Source organism: Fukomys damarensis, unplaced genomic scaffold (assembly GCF_012274545.1).
Source record: "Fukomys damarensis isolate Sample0158 unplaced genomic scaffold, DMR_v1.0_HiC HiC_scaffold_30, whole genome shotgun sequence".
NCBI lineage: Eukaryota > Metazoa > Chordata > Mammalia > Rodentia > Bathyergidae > Fukomys > Fukomys damarensis.
In genome coordinates this window covers 35,119,964-35,137,232 of record NW_022900942.1, presented here as the reverse complement: position 1 = coordinate 35,137,232, position 17,269 = coordinate 35,119,964, and the positions used below count along the sequence as shown (strand labels likewise).

General features: G+C 46.4%; 1 protein-coding gene across 2 annotated transcripts in view; it reads right to left on the bottom strand.

Moving 5' to 3' along the window:
• Myo5b (myosin VB) overlaps positions 1-17,269 on the bottom strand; it is a 270,247-nt gene that overhangs the window by 28,348 nt on the left and 224,630 nt on the right. The window contains exons 28-31 of one of the 2 annotated variants that reach the window (XM_033757427.1): positions 12,459-12,698; positions 11,546-11,646; positions 5,653-5,730; positions 2,430-2,628 (exon numbers count right to left, since the gene is read on the bottom strand). In XM_033757427.1, coding sequence (XP_033613318.1) covers positions 2,430-2,628; positions 5,653-5,730; positions 11,546-11,646; positions 12,459-12,698 — 618 coding nt within the window. The remainder of the gene's footprint in view (positions 1-2,429; positions 2,629-5,652; positions 5,731-11,545; positions 11,647-12,458; positions 12,699-17,269) is intronic. The other variant, XM_010621696.1, reaches the window with a different exon arrangement.

The following is a 17,269-nucleotide window of genomic DNA, read 5'->3' as shown; positions in this document are numbered from 1 at the left end:
TTTTTTTTTTTTTTTGGTACCAAGATCAAGGCAGGCATGGCACCATTGAGCCAAATCCCCAGCCCTTTCCCAACATTGTTTAAAAACACTCTGGAAGGACAGACAATAAATCCTCCAATACCTATTTGTAACTAATTAAACACCAAAAACTTCAACAAGGAAAGATGAATTCAGTAGCTGGGCATAAAGCTCTGGTGTGTGTCAGCTTCCATGAAGAAGCCCGGGAAGGGGGAGTTTGGAGCTGAGGCACTGCTGGTGGCTTTGTACTGGTGAGCTCCTATATCTTGTTTGCTAGCTCTTTAGGCAACAACCCTCCTCCCAAATATCACAAGGCCTTATTTTTTAATGTGCTAAGCAGGATTATATAAAGTGAAACTTGCTGAGAGTTGGAACCACCTATATTTTTCAAGTTTAACATCAACAAACTTAGGACAAACAAAAGGGAACAGAGTACAGGCAAACTCATGGAGCTACTGAGGTACAAAGTCACAGAGGCTAAAATTATCATAGCCTACAGGACAGAGTTCAACCCAAGAGAGACACAGGCACTGCAAGATGAACATGATTGAAGATATCTCTAAACTTTTCAAGTTGCTAGCAAGGGAGACAATCTCATCCTCCCCTCTACACAGCCCTCTAAGAGTGTCAGTGATCTCGTGACCACACCAGCCACAAGCAATTTCCCCTAAATTACTGTATACATGAACCCTGAAGCTCCCCGGTACACTGTGTTGTGCTTAACCGTGGACACGTCTCCTCCTCCCTGATGAATGTATGTGCTTCGCTGGTCAGCACATGGAAGGCACCAAGATTTGCTGAGCAGGAAACATAAACCAAACTACCCCCAGAACTTGCTGTGGCTGGCTTTGCTTATGGGTCCCAGCCTCAGCCTGGAAGAAGATCCTTGCCTATCCTCATCCTTACCCTCACCTGTCTAGCAGCGACAGTGAGCCTTTTAGAGCTTTCAATGATTCAAACAGCTCGCTGCCCTAGGGCTCACTCCTCTGGCAGAGGGGCCCACAGTACTGTCTTCTTTTGCTCCATCGGTCTCGTAAGGTGGGACTACCCACTTTTTCCATTCACTGACTCTCCTAGGCTGTCCTCGTGAGTGAACATAGTACCTGCATGGCACACATTCCTCCTTGCTAGGTTGGTCATCCACCAACCACATTACTGGGCAATGGCCCTCCAGGCAGCAGGGGCTGGCAAACACATTTTCTATGCTGTCGCCTTTCCCTGGGAGACACTGGCCTAAAATTTAATATGCAGGTTTCTTTCCATAGAGTCATCTGTTTACATTCATATGAGCAACAGATAGTGATGTGAAAATGGAAAATGGGAAAAAAGGAAGGCAGGGTTGTATGTATACAAATCCTACTTGGAAAGCTGGTGGTCCAGGGACCACCCCACTCTTCTTGGAATCAACACAGTCCAGTTTGCCTGGTTACAAGGGGAAATGGCATTCTGGCCTCCCAGACTGGATGTATTGCTGGTGTGTGATGTGTTGCGCAGGTTTGGGGCACCTGCTGCTATTCCCCATAGGCACACTCACTCCAGAAGGCATGTGGCTCTCTCATGGCATCCTACCCCTCCCCCTGCACTCCTGTCCTGGTATCTTTGGTCCATACCCTTCTTCTCCCTTCCACTTTATACCAAACTACACAACACATCCTCTTCGTGCCTCACTTCCTCTCCAGAGCCTTCCCTCTGATTGATTTTATTTTTGTAATATTTGCTGTTAATCGCACATAGAATCACGTTAAAAAAACACCATCTCCCTTTTTTATGTCTTACGTCTACTGACGTGTAAGCTCTCACAGGACAGAGACTTACTTTCTATTTGTCTGGCATCTTCCAGGGCTCCTTTGGTGACCATCTATAACCTGCCCATCAACAATTCTTCCTATTGGGAGATAGGGTCTATTCCCCGTGATACCTGGCCTGAGGTGATCTGTATTGGTCAATAGCATGTTAGGCAGTAATACTGTGGTAGTTCTGGGACCAGGCCTTAAGGAGCCATAGCTCCTGTATTCATCCTCTTGGAAGACAGCAGCTCAGGCTAGGCCAGTGATTGGGAGAGCAGGTGGAAACAGAGGCCACTTGGAGGAGGATGGAGGCCTCAGTCATGGGAACGAGGCTATTTTGGATCTTTTGGCCCCAGTCAATGTCATGTGGAACACAGACATGATGTCCCCACTGAGATTTGTGAGTATTACTGATCTATACAATTGTGGTTACTGCTTTAAGCCACTAAATCCTAAAAGGTGTTTCAGTTATGTCTCATTGGTCAACTGGGGATTTCTAGAATCTTTGTTCCTACTAGAGAGTTAAGGACACAAACCCTTCCATGTGAGTAAAATCTGCCCCAGTGCTAATTTCTTACAGTACGTGCTCACCAGAGCTGTAACCCATGAAGAATGGCTACTCACCAGGTTCTCATTGGTCAGCCAGGATATTTCCTGCTGGACACCAAATTCCACCTGGGCTTCTGGGGAGAGCAGCAGTGTCTGGCAGAAGGTCTGTTGCTGTTTGTCCAGCTCCTCTTTCAGAGCCTCCACCTGGGCCTTGAGACTTTCCACTTCCTCCTCGTGTTCTAGGCTCTGGGCCTGCAGCTGTGCTTCCAGCAGCCTGCAGTGAGGAAAGGAGGACAGGTGACCACCTGGATTGGGATGGCTCCCCCAGCTGAGGATCACAGACAGAAACACAAGAGGGGAGCGGCCAAGCACACGGCAGCAAGGGGTGTCGCCAGTGGGGGTTGATGCAGGGATACAGACACTGTGGAGCTCATCAGGCAAGCAGGCCAACCTGTCGTCCTCTCAGAGGACAGGAAGCCAAGGCCAGAGGCATTCCTGGATTTAGGCCTTTTTCTTGACTTGTTGCTCATTCTGTGAGCTTAATCTCTTGTTTTGGGACTGAGACACTATCTCCAAGGCAAAATATTAGGACAAGTAAATTTCTTATAGTGTCTTTTCAATTCAAGCATTCATTTGAACTGCCCCATAGTTCATAGGAATCATTAAGACAAAACTCCAGTAAGCTGGGCTAATTATATTATCTTACTTATAGGAGATTCCCTACAAATTTCAGAAAGGAAAGAGGCTTATACTTTTCCAATTTGTCTTCACCATTACTACCCCCATTTTATCCTACATATGCAATTTTTATATTTTCCATCCAACCGAAAATAACTTGTAGCTCGGTGTGGTGGAACACACCTGTAATCCCAGCACTTAGGGAGGTGGAGGCAGGAGAATTGCAAGTTCGAGCCCAGCCTGGGCAACTTAGCAAGACTCTGTTTCAGGGGGAAAAAAACAGAGGTTTGGAGATGTAGCTCATTGTGAAGCATTGTGAAGGCAATAGGTTTAATTGCTACTACTAAAAAAAAAAAAAAAAAAAAAAAAAACCAAACAAAAAAAAAAAAAAAAAAAATCAACTTGTATCATGGGTTGGGGAGAAGGCTTAGAGACCGAGTCTAAAAGGCCAAAGGACAGGGCTCCCACACTTTGGGGAGGCTCAGCACAAAGTTTAGCAGAAGCCTCACTTATGGGAGCTGCACCACTGTGGCAACACTGCTGTCTTTTGGGGTAACAAACTCAGCTTTTGGATTCAGTCAGCCAACTTCACAGGAAATAAAGGTAGGGGTGGCTGGATGAAAGGGTCTATATAGAAAGCTTGCCCAGTCTGGCCTGCATGGGGTGACACTTCCCAGCCATTTCCTGAAGTACAGTAAAGACTATGATTGGAACTGGGCATAGAGTTAAGAAGTGGGCAGTGCTCAGGGGACAGCTGTTGGAGCCCCCCACTGCTGCACAGCAGAAATGAGTACAATGTGGCTCCCAGAGCCTTCTCAAAAAAATGACACAATGAATGAGCATACGATCAAGGACTCACCTCTTTACTACAGATCTACTATCAATGGAAAATAATATCAATATTGGCTACAAAACACTAAAAGTAATCACCAGGGTGTTGTAAATTTAACAAGGGCAGGAGCACCTGGTTCTAGGTGTGCTGTCCAAGGATGCTCTTCATGACCTAAGCTGTGTGTTCCCTGTTCGTGACTGCATTACTCCCAAGTGGGCCATGGCAGATTCAGCCAAGGCTTGGTGCAGGCCTTGGGGCAAGCCCTGTCCAAGCATCAGGCTAACCTCCACGACGTGCAAAGGAGAAAGATACGGCTGAGAGAGGATCCAGGCCACAGCCAGGGTAAGGCTATTTTAGTTATTTGTTTTTATTTGTATTTTAAAAAATTTTTTGGTACCAGGGATCGAACTCCAGCCCTTGTGCTCGTGAAGCAGGCTGTGGAACCACAGAGCTAAATCCCTGGCCCAGGCTGTTTTAAAAAATTAGGTCTCCTGATGCACAAACTGTGTGCTATTTTATTAACACATTCATTACTTACTCATTACAGTGCACCTGATTTTCTGACAGAGTGGAATGAGGAATGATCTAGTTTGGTACGTGGGTCCTTCCAATAAAACACATTTCTGAGTGGGCAGTAATGTGATATTTTTGAATAATAACCACCCTAGTAACATAAGTAGCAGTTATCTAATGCTTACCCTGCTTGCCACATGCCAGGTGTGTGCAAATAGCTTTACCTTCATTAATCGCTTTCCTTATCATAACTCTGTGCAGCAGGTCATGTTCTGATTCACTGCCTTCCTGTGAGGAACCCCATCCAAGGTCACCTTCCTCACAGCATAGAGGGCCACAAAGGAACCAGAGAAACCCTTAAGAGCCAGGAGACACGCTACCTCTCTTGTTGCTAGGACAGAACCTTTACCACATTATCAGTGGCAGTAAGAAGATGGCCACCTGAGAGGCGAGCATCAGTGAAGGGTGCCTGCGATGGTGCCAACTCTCTGAACCTATTTCCTCTTCTGGGAAACAAACCTAAATAGTGTCACCCCATCTCTTGTTAAGAAGCTCAAAAAAGCTATGGCACAGCCCCTAAAAGTCACATACTAGCAACAAACATGAAGGCCATTGTGTGGTGTTCTTTCAATCACTGTTGAAGGCTGACAAGTAACAGTTCAGACTCTGGTATCAAATGCTAGGTTTTCCACTTAACCAGCAAGTCCCTGAAAACCCACAAATACAGGGCCCTTACCATGAGGGTCTGAGAGGGTCAGACACCAAGGTGAATGCATGGCACTTGGCTTGTCAGTTCTGGGGACCCTTGACACAAGGACCACTTGTGTACTGATAGTAGGTTCCAAGGAGCCCTGCATTTGGATCATGGCCAACAGCCAGATCAGGCCCATGGTTTTGGCTGACCCTGCAGAACATGGAAGAGACACAGGCCCCAGAGGTAAATATCCTCAGTGTTGCTCTTAACAGCTATGTGCCTGCTATCACGCAAACTGCCCCTCTTCTCTATTTCATCATCTGGAGAATCTGGGAGTTAGATCATTTGCCTTCTAAGATTCAACTGGACCACCCAGCGCCATCTCCTTGACCCAGACAGGAAGCCTCCCCTAAGCCATCCACATAGCCTCAAGGCAAACTGACAGGCAACTCCAGGGACTACAGCCAGAAGCCGGTTAATAGTGCTCTGTGCCCTTGTACCCATTTGGCCAAAACACAAGGAGCGCAGACGTGAGCAGCGCACAGAAGAAGCAAACACAGAGAGACAGGAGTGAATTTGACCTGGCAACTTGCTTTAGGCCTTGGTAGGCCAAGCCGAGTTCTCCGTCTTCATTCAAATATCCCCAATCCTCAGTCTGGCTAGAAATAAAGGATAAAAAAACAGGATATCCAGTGCAGAGGAGAGACACAGGCTGGTAGAGAGCCTAGAACTATGAAGTGATTCTAGCAAAGGTCTGGAAACCGGAAAAAGGCAAGGATGAGCTCCCCTTTACCCCTCTTCCTCTGCAGCTCCCACACTTTGGGTGGCTGCAGATGGCACCTCTTCCAAGTTTCCCAGATTTCAGTTACTCTCTGGGAAGCAGGTTCATGTGGCCTCATCTGAGGCCCACCCACTGATCAACACAAGTGGGGACACGGCTGTCAAGGAGAGAGCAAAGGCTGCACCTTCTCTGATTACTATGTAAAGAGGACAGACCCAGCAGCACTTCCATGTCTCATACCCAGCATGCTGCCTTCTCAAGAGGAAAGGCTGCAAACAGGGCTGGGAAGAGAGAACCAAGGGGTGTACAGACAGCTACAGGCGGTGAGCAGGCTCTCACTGTGAAGGACACTGTACTGCCACAAAGCAGCAGGTGAAGCAACAAACATCAGCCTCTGAGAGGATAAGGAAAGAATCCACATTTTGCCTGCTTTTTGGTGTACTTCTTTCTGTGATGCTTTAAGGGCACAAAGGCATTAACTAACCTTAACCCTAGCTTTCCTTACAGAGTCTTGTGTAAAGAAATAGCTAAACAGTTTCATAGGATGAGAACTGAGTGATTTGTCCTCCTGACTGGCAATTGGTATCTTCTCTAGTTTACTAACTTGGGAAAGCAGGTCATCAGAGACCTTTCTATTCGCTGCTGTCTCCAGGTGATGCAGGTCTGTCAATTGTGAGCAAGGGCAGCTCTGGGAGGGCAGGCACTTCAAATGTTCCTCTCCATATACCTCCCCACTTCACACAGGCCTGGGCATATAAAGACCCTTAAAGGCCAGCAGGACTGGGTGGTGGAGGACAGGGAAGGTACTGCTGTCCCCACCAGGACTCTGACCATGAATAATGGTGCAGAAACTGCAACCATGCTGCCTGATGGATGATCAATGACCCCTTCCTAACTTCCAGGTGGCAAACTATTCATCCTCGGGAAGGTTTTTAGCCCAGGCGAGGCACTATCTTGCCCCCCTAGATTTTGTGTGATGTCCAGGGAGTGAACTACCCACTAGGGGTTTCCCCCAGAGCTCAGCTTCAAGGAAGTGGTCCTCAGAATTTAAAGCACTCATTATGAGCTGCTTCTTGGGCAGAGCTAGTTTTACCCACACCAGGCTTTCTCTGAAGGTCTGATGGAAGAGGGCAGATGGCAGTAAGGACACTTCTGGGGTCTCACTATGGCTTCTGTTCCTTGGCTAGCCCTTTACTGTCAAGACTGAACAAATGAGGGCACCTATTGTCAACAAGGTCATTTTGGACACCCCTCCTACCCAGGACTTCTGCCTTGTAAATGCTTAGAGCTCCCCCAGATATTGCCTTTGGTAACAGTCTAACAGTCTATCTTTTCTGCTCTTGGTTAACACTCAGCTGTTCTCTGTGTTTCACCTGTCCCAGAAAAGACCTGCGGCTGTGTTAAGAGGGAGCGCCTCCTCTCTCAGGTGTTATGCTCTTGGGTATAAATGACTGGATTTAGCAAGGTTTGAAGTAGTACTTTAATCCAAAGGAGGGCCCTGAAGGTATGCAACAGGGAAGAATGGGAGGAATACAGAGATCCTCCAATTCCAGCCCTCTCCTTTCACGGTGGAGAGATGTTGGAATCTGGATAGGGCCCTAAGCATTTCCTGGCCTTGCTCTGAAGCTTTCCCTGGCCTCATGTTGCCAGCAGGTCCTTCAGAGCCTCTAAGGGGCTGCTGGGTCTCTCAGAGTCATCACAACCACACTCCAGGGTAGCACATGTGTGATGCTGAGATATATCCTGAGGAAGTTAGCAAAATTCCCCTCATTACCAACTTCAGAAGAACTCAGATTTCTGAATACTAGAATGTGCCAGGTATTGTAGACAGAGATAAAAGGGAGAACTGTACAGTCCAGGCACCCTACAGCATTCAGGAAATCAGGCACACAAGGAAACAAAAATCCAGCAAACCAACTCAGCAGAGGCCTGTGCTACTAGATGAAAGGAAATCAAATCCCCAGAGCGGGCTCTCCTTACCCCACACCCAGGCCTTTAGGGATGGAAGCCAGAGAGGAAGCACCAACTGCTGGTAGGAGAAGGAAAACCCTACACAGGTCACAGGAATTTTTAAAAAATTGTTTGATATCAATTAATAAATGAACAAATATTCATGGAGAGCCTCTTGCGCATAAGCCACTGTGCGGAGCCCTGTTCCCAAGAGGCCACACATAAAATGAATAAGCAGTCAGCAGTCTCTGCTGCAGGCAGCCAGGTACAGTACAGGCCTCTACAGGCAACTGTCAGTACTGCCTCTATCAAGCCCTGGTGCAGGCTCATCACCTGCACTTCCTGGGCCTGTTTTTTCATGTCACATCAAAACAGCCAGCTGGATGATATCAAAGGTCTTTACACATTTTAAATTATGAGCTATAAACATCATGCACCAACCATCCTGTGCCATGGCTAAGAAACTGCCTGTTTGCAGATAGAAATAAGACATGGCTCCAATAAACATTACTTGGCGATGGTCAGGTCTCCACTTCTAGAAAGACCCAGTGTGCCTCAAGTGTTTGTATTTCTTTAGTTCATACGTGGGCTTCCTCTTCAGCAGCCCAGGATATTTATTATGATCTCTGAGAAGCAGGAGAGGGCACTCCAAACACCAGGAACACAGAAGCCTCTGAGGCAACAGGCCTGGCCATACAAGACGGAGAATTTCTGGTCAGCTACGGTTTATGCACTGAGGTATAGCAGAGTGCAGCTGTGCTACTGACTCAGGTCTAATGCAGTGTGAGAAACATTGCAGAGATGATGAAATCTGTTTCTGGACAGCAGTGGTTAAAGGGACTCCTCTTGAGGAGGGAGCTGGCAGAATCAGGCTCTTTTCTCACTTCTTCTGCAGCTCTGAGCAAGATAACCTGCAGACAGGCTCACCGCTGGAGCCAGTCAACTCCAAGCACATTTCCAGGAGACTACACACACTATTGCCTTGGTCAACAAGATCTACACTGGCAGAGGTGTGTGTGTGTGTGTGTGTGTGTGTGTGTGTGTAGCTCCAGATGCACCCATCCTAGCTTAGATGGCAACAACAAAGCTACTCTTGGTGCCAAGGGCTTTCTGTTCTTTCCTGAGACTGCCAGTGGAAAGGGGCTTCAAGGAGGAGGAGGAGGAGGAGGAGTTCCTGGGACCTAAGGAACGTGCCTGTACAGCACTACCAGACTCGTTTTGGAGTTCAACAGCCTTGACAGGGCTTGGAGGGAAGTGGTCAGGAGTCAAAGGAGACCTATTTTGGAGCCAGACCTGAGTCCGACCACCTTCACTCCTGGCTTAACTCTCTGACTTTGAGGTAAGGCTGGTCTGAGAGCAGCAGCAACTTCTCTTTCAACCCAGACAAGACAAAAGGTTTCCAACACCCAGCCCCCCTCTCTTTTCCTTAGCTTTCTTGCATCTAAAAATGTCATATTGATGCTGGTTCCTCTTAGTTCTGGAGCTGGAAGCATGAGAAATCTAGTGGAAACAGAAGATCTATATTACTGGTTCTCCCCAAGTCCAGGGGAAATACCCAACTGTAAAGACCAGAACAGAACTTTACAAACTACGAGAATCAGCAAGAGAAACTTAGGGACTGTGGCTGTTTAGCAGGACTGTGATTGGGGCAGAAGTATCTGTGCCTGGAGTCAGTGGCTGGTGATTCTGGGATGGAAGACATGGTACCGTGCATAACTCAACCCCATCTCATCGTGGTGGCTGCCCTTGCTGGCTGGGCTCCTCACAACCATGTGGGGCCCTCCCAGCCAGCCTGCTGGAGTGCCCTCTCTTAATCAATTAATTATAAAATTTTCTCAAAGCCGAGGTCTGAAACCAAATTAGAAGAGACAACCCCAACACACTCACTTCTAACAGCACCTGGTGAGGCAGGCACTGAGCGTTAGGTCCTCAGGTCTCCTCCTCCCCATGGCAGCAGCTCTTTTCTGTTTTTACCTTAGGTTCATAGGCTACAAGCTGACCATTGCATGCTAGGCTTGCTGGGAATGGAGTTATTTTCAGATATAATACAGCTAATTTTATTTTATCACCATCATCATTATTATCATAAAGGTAACAAATCCAGGGTATTAACTGGCCTCCGGGAAAACATAGTCTGAGACTCATCTCTGACACCACGGGGATAAATAGAAAGGGGGCTAATAATAGTGAGTTTTGAAGAACAGAAAGATAAGCCAAGCCCAGGCTGCTGCTTTATTTCTACTTTAATATCACCTACGTATTTTTCTTATTCATCTCATTCCTTATCTTCAACTCAAGATAATTTAAAAAGATTAAACCTTCACTCCAGTTTTACCGATGAGGGAGTCACCTTCATTTCTTCTTTCCCTCCTTTAGGGAAAGAATTACCTCTCTTGAAATACATTTCATTTCCTCCTGGGTCCCTTCTGACTATCTACTTTCACATTACCAAATGGCCACAGCCTAGGAGGAAGGACTGCTGGATCCTACCTGGACTCAGTAACAGGCCAGATGTGTGCCTGAACTGCTCAACTCTCTGGGAACTTTCTCTCAGAAAGAGGGAATACACTGGAAGATCTGGGAATCAAAGCACCAAGGCCTTAGTAATTCTGTAATAGTACTGGAGAAACTTCAGGTTGTACTTACAGTGCCCTCTACTGACATTTTCTGGAAATGCTTCCTGTTTTCAGCAATTCTGAACAAATGTTCAGGGACGATAGCTCAACAAGAAATTAGTTGAGATGAGAGAAGGAAGTCAGGGAAAAGGCCAGTTCTGATATTACAGGTATCCACAAGGGCACAAGAAAGAAAAGGTTAAAAAGGCAGTAACACTTACTGTATGCTTACCACACATTCTAAGTGCTTAACTCAGACTAACTAGACTAACCTTGTCTTCTCAATATCCACAAGAGGCATATTGCCATGACTATCCCCAGTCCACAGATGAGGTACTTGGGGCATTGGACAGTGATGCAATAGTTACCATACAGGAAGTGAGCAAGGGGATCCCAAGCTCACAATCAGAGCCCACCACCTGGATGGGGGAGTTTCCCTTCTGCTCATTGACAGACTCCATTGACAACTCCCACCCCTACTACCTCCCTGAAGCAATCACTCTCTTTTGCCTTAACCCTTGGTTAGTTCATTCTCCAAGAGGCAGACGTTCCTGTTTAACTAAAATCCAGACAAATCTCATTCTGGGTAAAATGCCAGAGAAAACCCATTCAACTTCGGCAGTATTTAGCTTGGGTTCAATCTCTTTTAAGTGACAGGGGATGGGTCCCCACAACATAAGAGAGGACAGAATTATAGCACTTGGCTGGAGCAAGCCCCCGTCATTACTTGATTTTTTGTTGTTTTTTTTTGGTACCGGGGATTGAACTCGGGTCCTTGTGCTTGCAAGGCAGGCCACCGAACTGCTGAGCTAAATCCCCAGCCCCCCCCCATCATTACTTGAGCTCCCTTTCCATGGGGCCAGTCTTTCTGAATTCTCTGCTTCCTGTTATCCTCCTAGGAAGCTCTCTGTTCCTAACACACCTAGGTAATACCAGTTCTAGTGGCTTCAGGTGTGTCACTCTAGTCTTGCTGAAGCTAATGACAGACTTCCCAAGGGCTTGGGGCTAATGGAGTCCACCTCCAATAAATAATTCCCTGATGCTGAGTACATGACCAGTGCCTGAGGAAGAGGGAAGGGTCCTTCTTCCATCACTTTCTCTGGGTATAGCTTACAGAGAGGGCCTTACCTGTTTGTCTGGCAGACCCCATGGTAGGCCTCAATGGCATCTTCCTGATCCACGTGCTTTTCACTGTTAGGCCAGCTTGTTCTAGCATTAATGTTCGGCTCCTAGAAGGCCCCAGAGGAATAAACAAAACAATAAAAAACAAAAACAAAACAAAAAAACTAGCTATAACAACTGCCATGAAATGATTTCATATATAAAGAGAAGTATAGAGACATGTTTTGGGAAAAGACAAAGCCTAGAAGGGCTTGGATAACTGCAGTTAAACACAGGGAGAAACGTGATTTCAAAAGGTCACCTTAGAAGGGACACAGAATGGCACGACCTGGCTGGGAAACACTAAAGTGGAAGCAGTGAAGAAGATGGCACAGACAGTGTCCCTGGGAAGAGCAAGCACGCCTGTCCAGAGGACACGATTAAACTCTGGCTCAGGGCTGAATATCCTACCCTCATTACCAACTACTTACCCAAGGCCCAAGCTACCCCAGAGCCCGGCCCAGACTATTGGAGCCAATGGGGTGACCGCATGGCTTCTGTCCTCTCCTTCTCACTCTACAATCTGTCCATGCCACCACGGGAGGGCTGACACAGAACATTTCTCTCCATTTTTGTTTAGAAACAAACAGCAAGAGAAATGAAAAAAGAATGGTCATTTCAGGTTATCTAATTCTTTTGTAATGTTCCTTTTGAACCTCTAAGTAAATTCAGAAGGTTCCTGAAACTTCTAGTTCCATTTCTCAGGAAAAGTCAGGCTCAAAGGGCAGCAAGTCCCTTGTGCTGCCTTTAGAGGAGATCCAGAGTAAGAGACTCTGCTCTTTCAGGTTTAAAACCACTGCAGGTAAAATATATTTAAAAATGTGAGTTTATTACCTAGAGTCACTCCCAACCAACCCAAACATAGTGGCCATCTCGTTACCGTGCTCTTGCCAGCAAGCCGGCGCTGGTCAGCATTCATAATCTGGGTCCTGAGGATGAGGACCTCCTCCTTGCGGACCTCGAGCTCCTCATTGGCTAGCTTGAGCTGGTTCAGCAGGAGGCTGTAACTGTCCGGGGAACTGTGAGGGGAGTTGTTCTGTGTTGCTTGGTCAGCTACAGCTTTCCTCAGCTCGTTCAGGTCATTTTTCAGCTTCTTATTCTCCGATTCCAGCTCTTGCCTCTGGAACACAGCCCAAGTGACAACCTGTTTACACTCTCAGATGGCCTTCTCCTCTGCCTTAACCAACTCAACATGTCTAAAAAGGTGCTAAGTAATAAACATTGCCTGCATGTTTGTTACAGAACCACAGAATAACAGAGCTAGTGGGTACAATCTCTATTTTCTGACTGAGAAAACTCAGTCCAGTGAGCGGAAGGCTGACAGAGTTTAAAGGCTGAGCCTGGGCAAGGGGCTGGGACTCCCATCTTCTGACGCTGGGTCTTTCTTACCACTTGAACATACACATGAAGATTCTAGAGGAGATTTAGAGCCATGCATGGAGAGAGTGATTCTGCACACATGAGGAGGGCCCTGGGGTAAGGTGACTAATCTTTAATGATTATTGATGAACTCGTGAAGCCTGTGGTGAGCCTATTTATTAAGTTCAGGAGAATTCACTCAATACCTGAGTGATTTTCCTGCTGGCAGATGATTGCCATTCTCAGGAGAGGCAGCATCATATGGCAGAGGAACAGTGGGCTTGAAGCAGGTGCCCTCGGTCCTCATCATGGCTTGACGTACACTGCATAGCCCTGGACCTAGCCTGCCCTGTCCAGGTGCGGTTTAAGGGAACACTAGCAGATGGTGGCTAAAGTGTCCTCCAGTTCTGATTAGCCAGATGGGCTCAGTGGCATTAGCTGTAGTTTGGCTATCTGGGTCACAGCCATTCTAAGTTCCCACCCTGGAGAAAGAACCTGCTCCAAGGCAGAGGGTCAGCCTGAGGGAGAGCTCCAGCTGATTGTCACAAAGAGTCCCACCCAGGGCACACCTGAGAAGTATCTGTTTATTCTATTCTCAACGATCCCTGGATACTGTCTACCTTATCACCTCTGCCCTGCTGCCCACCTGGCTTACTATTTCCACATCATTCTTCCTAGCCCAACAGTGCCACAAAAAGATACACAGGTTTTATTGTACATAATATAAAATTTATCATCTCAACTATTTTAAGGTATACAGTTCTGTAGCATTAAGCAAAGTCACACTGTGGTGCAACCGTCCCCATCATCAGTCTCTAGAACTCTTCCATCTTCTCCAACTGAAACTGTTCCCACTAAAAACTAACCCCCCATCTCCATTCCCTGACCTCCAGAATCTATCTACCCACTCTGTGTTTGACTTACTTCTCTAGGTACTCATAAGTGGAATGGGAGAATATTTGGGTGAAAGACATGTTTTTGATGCACCCAAATGTCATGCCATTCCCTTGGAGGATGCTTTTATCCTTTCCTTCTGCTAAGCACTGTGGATCAGTGCTAGGGACACAGTGCCTGCTTAGAGCCTAATGATTCCACTGCACTGCAGTTTGGGACATGCTGTGACACAAGTGAACCAGGGGTTAAAGAAGGTCTCCATCTACCGAGTCTTAGAGGTAAGAGCAGCCCCCACCCCTCAGGGGTGACTGGTGATGTTAAATCTAACAACAAAGGACCTGCACAGTTAGCCAGATGAGTGTTTCAGGCACAGAAAAACCAACAAAAGGAGAAGGGCCAGGGCTAGCTGAGAAATTGCAAGGTAGAGCAGGATGGGGAAGGAGTCAAGAGGTGCAAGTGAGGGCTGTGAAAAATGAGGGACCTTGTAACGCTGGACAGAGGCAAGAGCAAGGTGTCATGGTTGTGACAGGGACCAGAGCGGGACGTAGATGTGCCCCAGTCAGGAAGCAGAACTGTCAGGATTTGGTGACTGGGTGTGGGAAGAGAAGGAAGAATCTAGGGCCAGGGATTTAGCTCAGTGGTGCTGCCGCCAGCCTCACAAGTGCAAGGTCCTGAGTTCAATCCCTGGTACTGCCCCCCCAAAAGAAGGAAGAGTCTAGATATGTGGGCCATGTGGATGCCATCTATTGGGACCAGTAAACCCAAGAAGGGCTCTCTGCATGTTAGATGCATCTGACTGTGGTCCCCACGGTACATGAGGAGTCAGAATGATGGGGCTAGGATTCTGGATACAGAGGTGGCTAGAGATGGATTATAAGTATGTGGATGAAGGCTGAAGTTGGGAGAGTATGTGGGGGTGGAGTGGAAGGCTGAATAATTCAGGGAAAGGATGCCAAGTACGGCTGAGAGCAGGTTGAGGGTGGGGTGCTATCACCTGTCCTCCTGGCTTCCTTTCTCCACATAGCTCTGCGGCCTGTCCCTGGGCATCTCTGTATCAAGTGGGTAGATTAGATGGACGCTTCCTGCAGTGGGTTCTGGCATCTGTTATTTTCCTTCACTTTAATGCATCTCTGGAGAACACTTTATAAAGGTATCCAACCCAAGGCAGGCCATATTTCACATGGGAAGAGTGTTAGCTTGGGTGCTGAACAACTTCAAATAAGGGAGACATGCATTTCTTTTTTCATTTGTGGCAGGGAGTGGGTCTTGCCAAGTTTCAGGCTGGCCTTGAACTTGCAATGCTTCTGCCTCAGCCTCCCAAGTAACAGCGTACCACTGCACCCAACTGATATACCTCTATATACAACCAACATCACCCTGCAACCCTCTAACTTTGCAATATTTTAAGTCAATAAAACTGATCCATATTCTATAGATAGAGCAGTACAACCAGCTCTGCCTCATGAATCTAGCTAGCTTTAGTGGTGATTGATGCAGAGTATTTTCCTAAAATTCTGAGGAACTTTAATGGAACAACTATGGGTATCTCAGGTCTGTCTTTCAAAAAGCAAACAAAAAGCCTAGTTTTATCACAGTAGTACTTATAATAGTGTAACAGAGCAATTAATATGTTCAGAAATTAAGAGTGGTTAAGAAAATTGTTATAATCATGTTATAAAATTTTAATCAATCATGAAAAATTATGTTCTCAAGAGAGATTAGGAACAAAAATCCTTGTTAAGTGAAAACAGCAAAATATAAAGTTCCATATATTAGCCATGTAAATAATGTGGTGGTTAAGCTTAATTGGCCACCGTAGTGATTAGTAAACTACACTTCTGGGTGTGTCTGGGTGGGTCACAGAGATGTGACCTGAGATATATCTGATCCTTTACCTTCTTTCTCTCCGGCACTGTTCCCTGGCTCTGCTTCCCAGTTGCCATGACCAAATATCTTTGCTTTGTACACCCTCCTACCATGATGCTTCTCCCTTGCAGCTGGCTGACAAGAGATGGACTGAATCCCCCCAGACCACGAGCCAAATTAAACCTATCTTTCCTTTAAGTTACAGGTATTGAGTATTGCGTCCTGGTGACAGGAAAGCAGACTCATAAATAATATGCATAGAAAAAGCATTAGAATATTCAAATAATATCATAGGATGCCTCCAAGGGGCAGAAATACAGATTATTAAGTTCTTTACATCTTCTGGATTAAAAAAAAATTCCAATATGAGTAGAATCCCTTTTAAAAATTTACAGATAAAATGAAAAACTTCAGTAGAAAAGGAGCATTAAGGAAGTAAAAAAGTCACTGATAGGACCTTCTTAATCGAGCCTTTCTGGCTCATGCTCACCATAGTTTGGGTAATAGGTTGAGATGAAAAGTATTGACATGCCAATCTGGGCTCTTAGTTGCTCTGTTTTTCTTTTTTGAGCTCTGAGTCAATTGGGCACTATCTCCTGATCTCAACTCACCTAAAGGCCAGAACAGGAAACCCAAAGGGGCCGACTGCCTTGAACAGATCTACTTTCTGCCCAGCAGGCTCTCAGGTCAGTAGGAACAGAGCCTATTTTGGTCACCTGACCTGTCCCTCATCTTGGGCTTGGCCCCAGGACAGTGAACTTTTTTCCTTCCTCCCTGGTCCCACATCTATCCTTTCTGCTCTAACCACCTCTGCTGTCCAGTGTCCTCTGCCTTGACCCAGGCTGCTGGCCCCAGACAGGTATCCCATCTTCCAGTCCAGCCATATTCCTAACGTGGGTTAGCTAGGTGTTACAAACCTGAGGACCTTCAAATTGACATTGCCCCCCACCCCCGATCCCACAGATGGCATACTCAAGCCTTGTATGTAGCACCCGAACAATGTGCCTCTAACCAGAGCAGAGATGGGATTACTTCATATATTATAGAAGGATCTGGTAAAACATCTAAACTTTTGGTAGGGGATATCTAGGTTTAACCAAAATTCACCACACACTGAGGGGTCCTCCAAGTATAGCCTTATCTTATAAATGTACATCTAGCAGGTTAACAAATTCAACTAGATAAGGCTCCAGTTGGAAAAGAGCTAAGGCTTTCCATAGGAAAGGCAGCTGAAGAATGGCCACAGGAGGCCCCCTGCAATCAGTATTTATTGCATAGACCCCAGGCTCCTTGGAAGGTTTATAATGGATTTAGCTCAGGGGCACCATATCTGCAAGCACAAGGTCCTAAGTTCAATCCCCAGTACTGGGAAGAAAAAAATATATCAAAGGTGCTGGAAAACTGGATTTCTATACTCAAAAATATGATAGTGGACCCTTACCTCACACCTTATACAAAAGTTAACTCAAAATAGACAATGACCTACATGTAAGACCTAAAACTACAATACTTTTGAAGAAAACACAGCAAAATCTTCATCACATGCAGTTTGGTAATGATTTCTTGGCTATG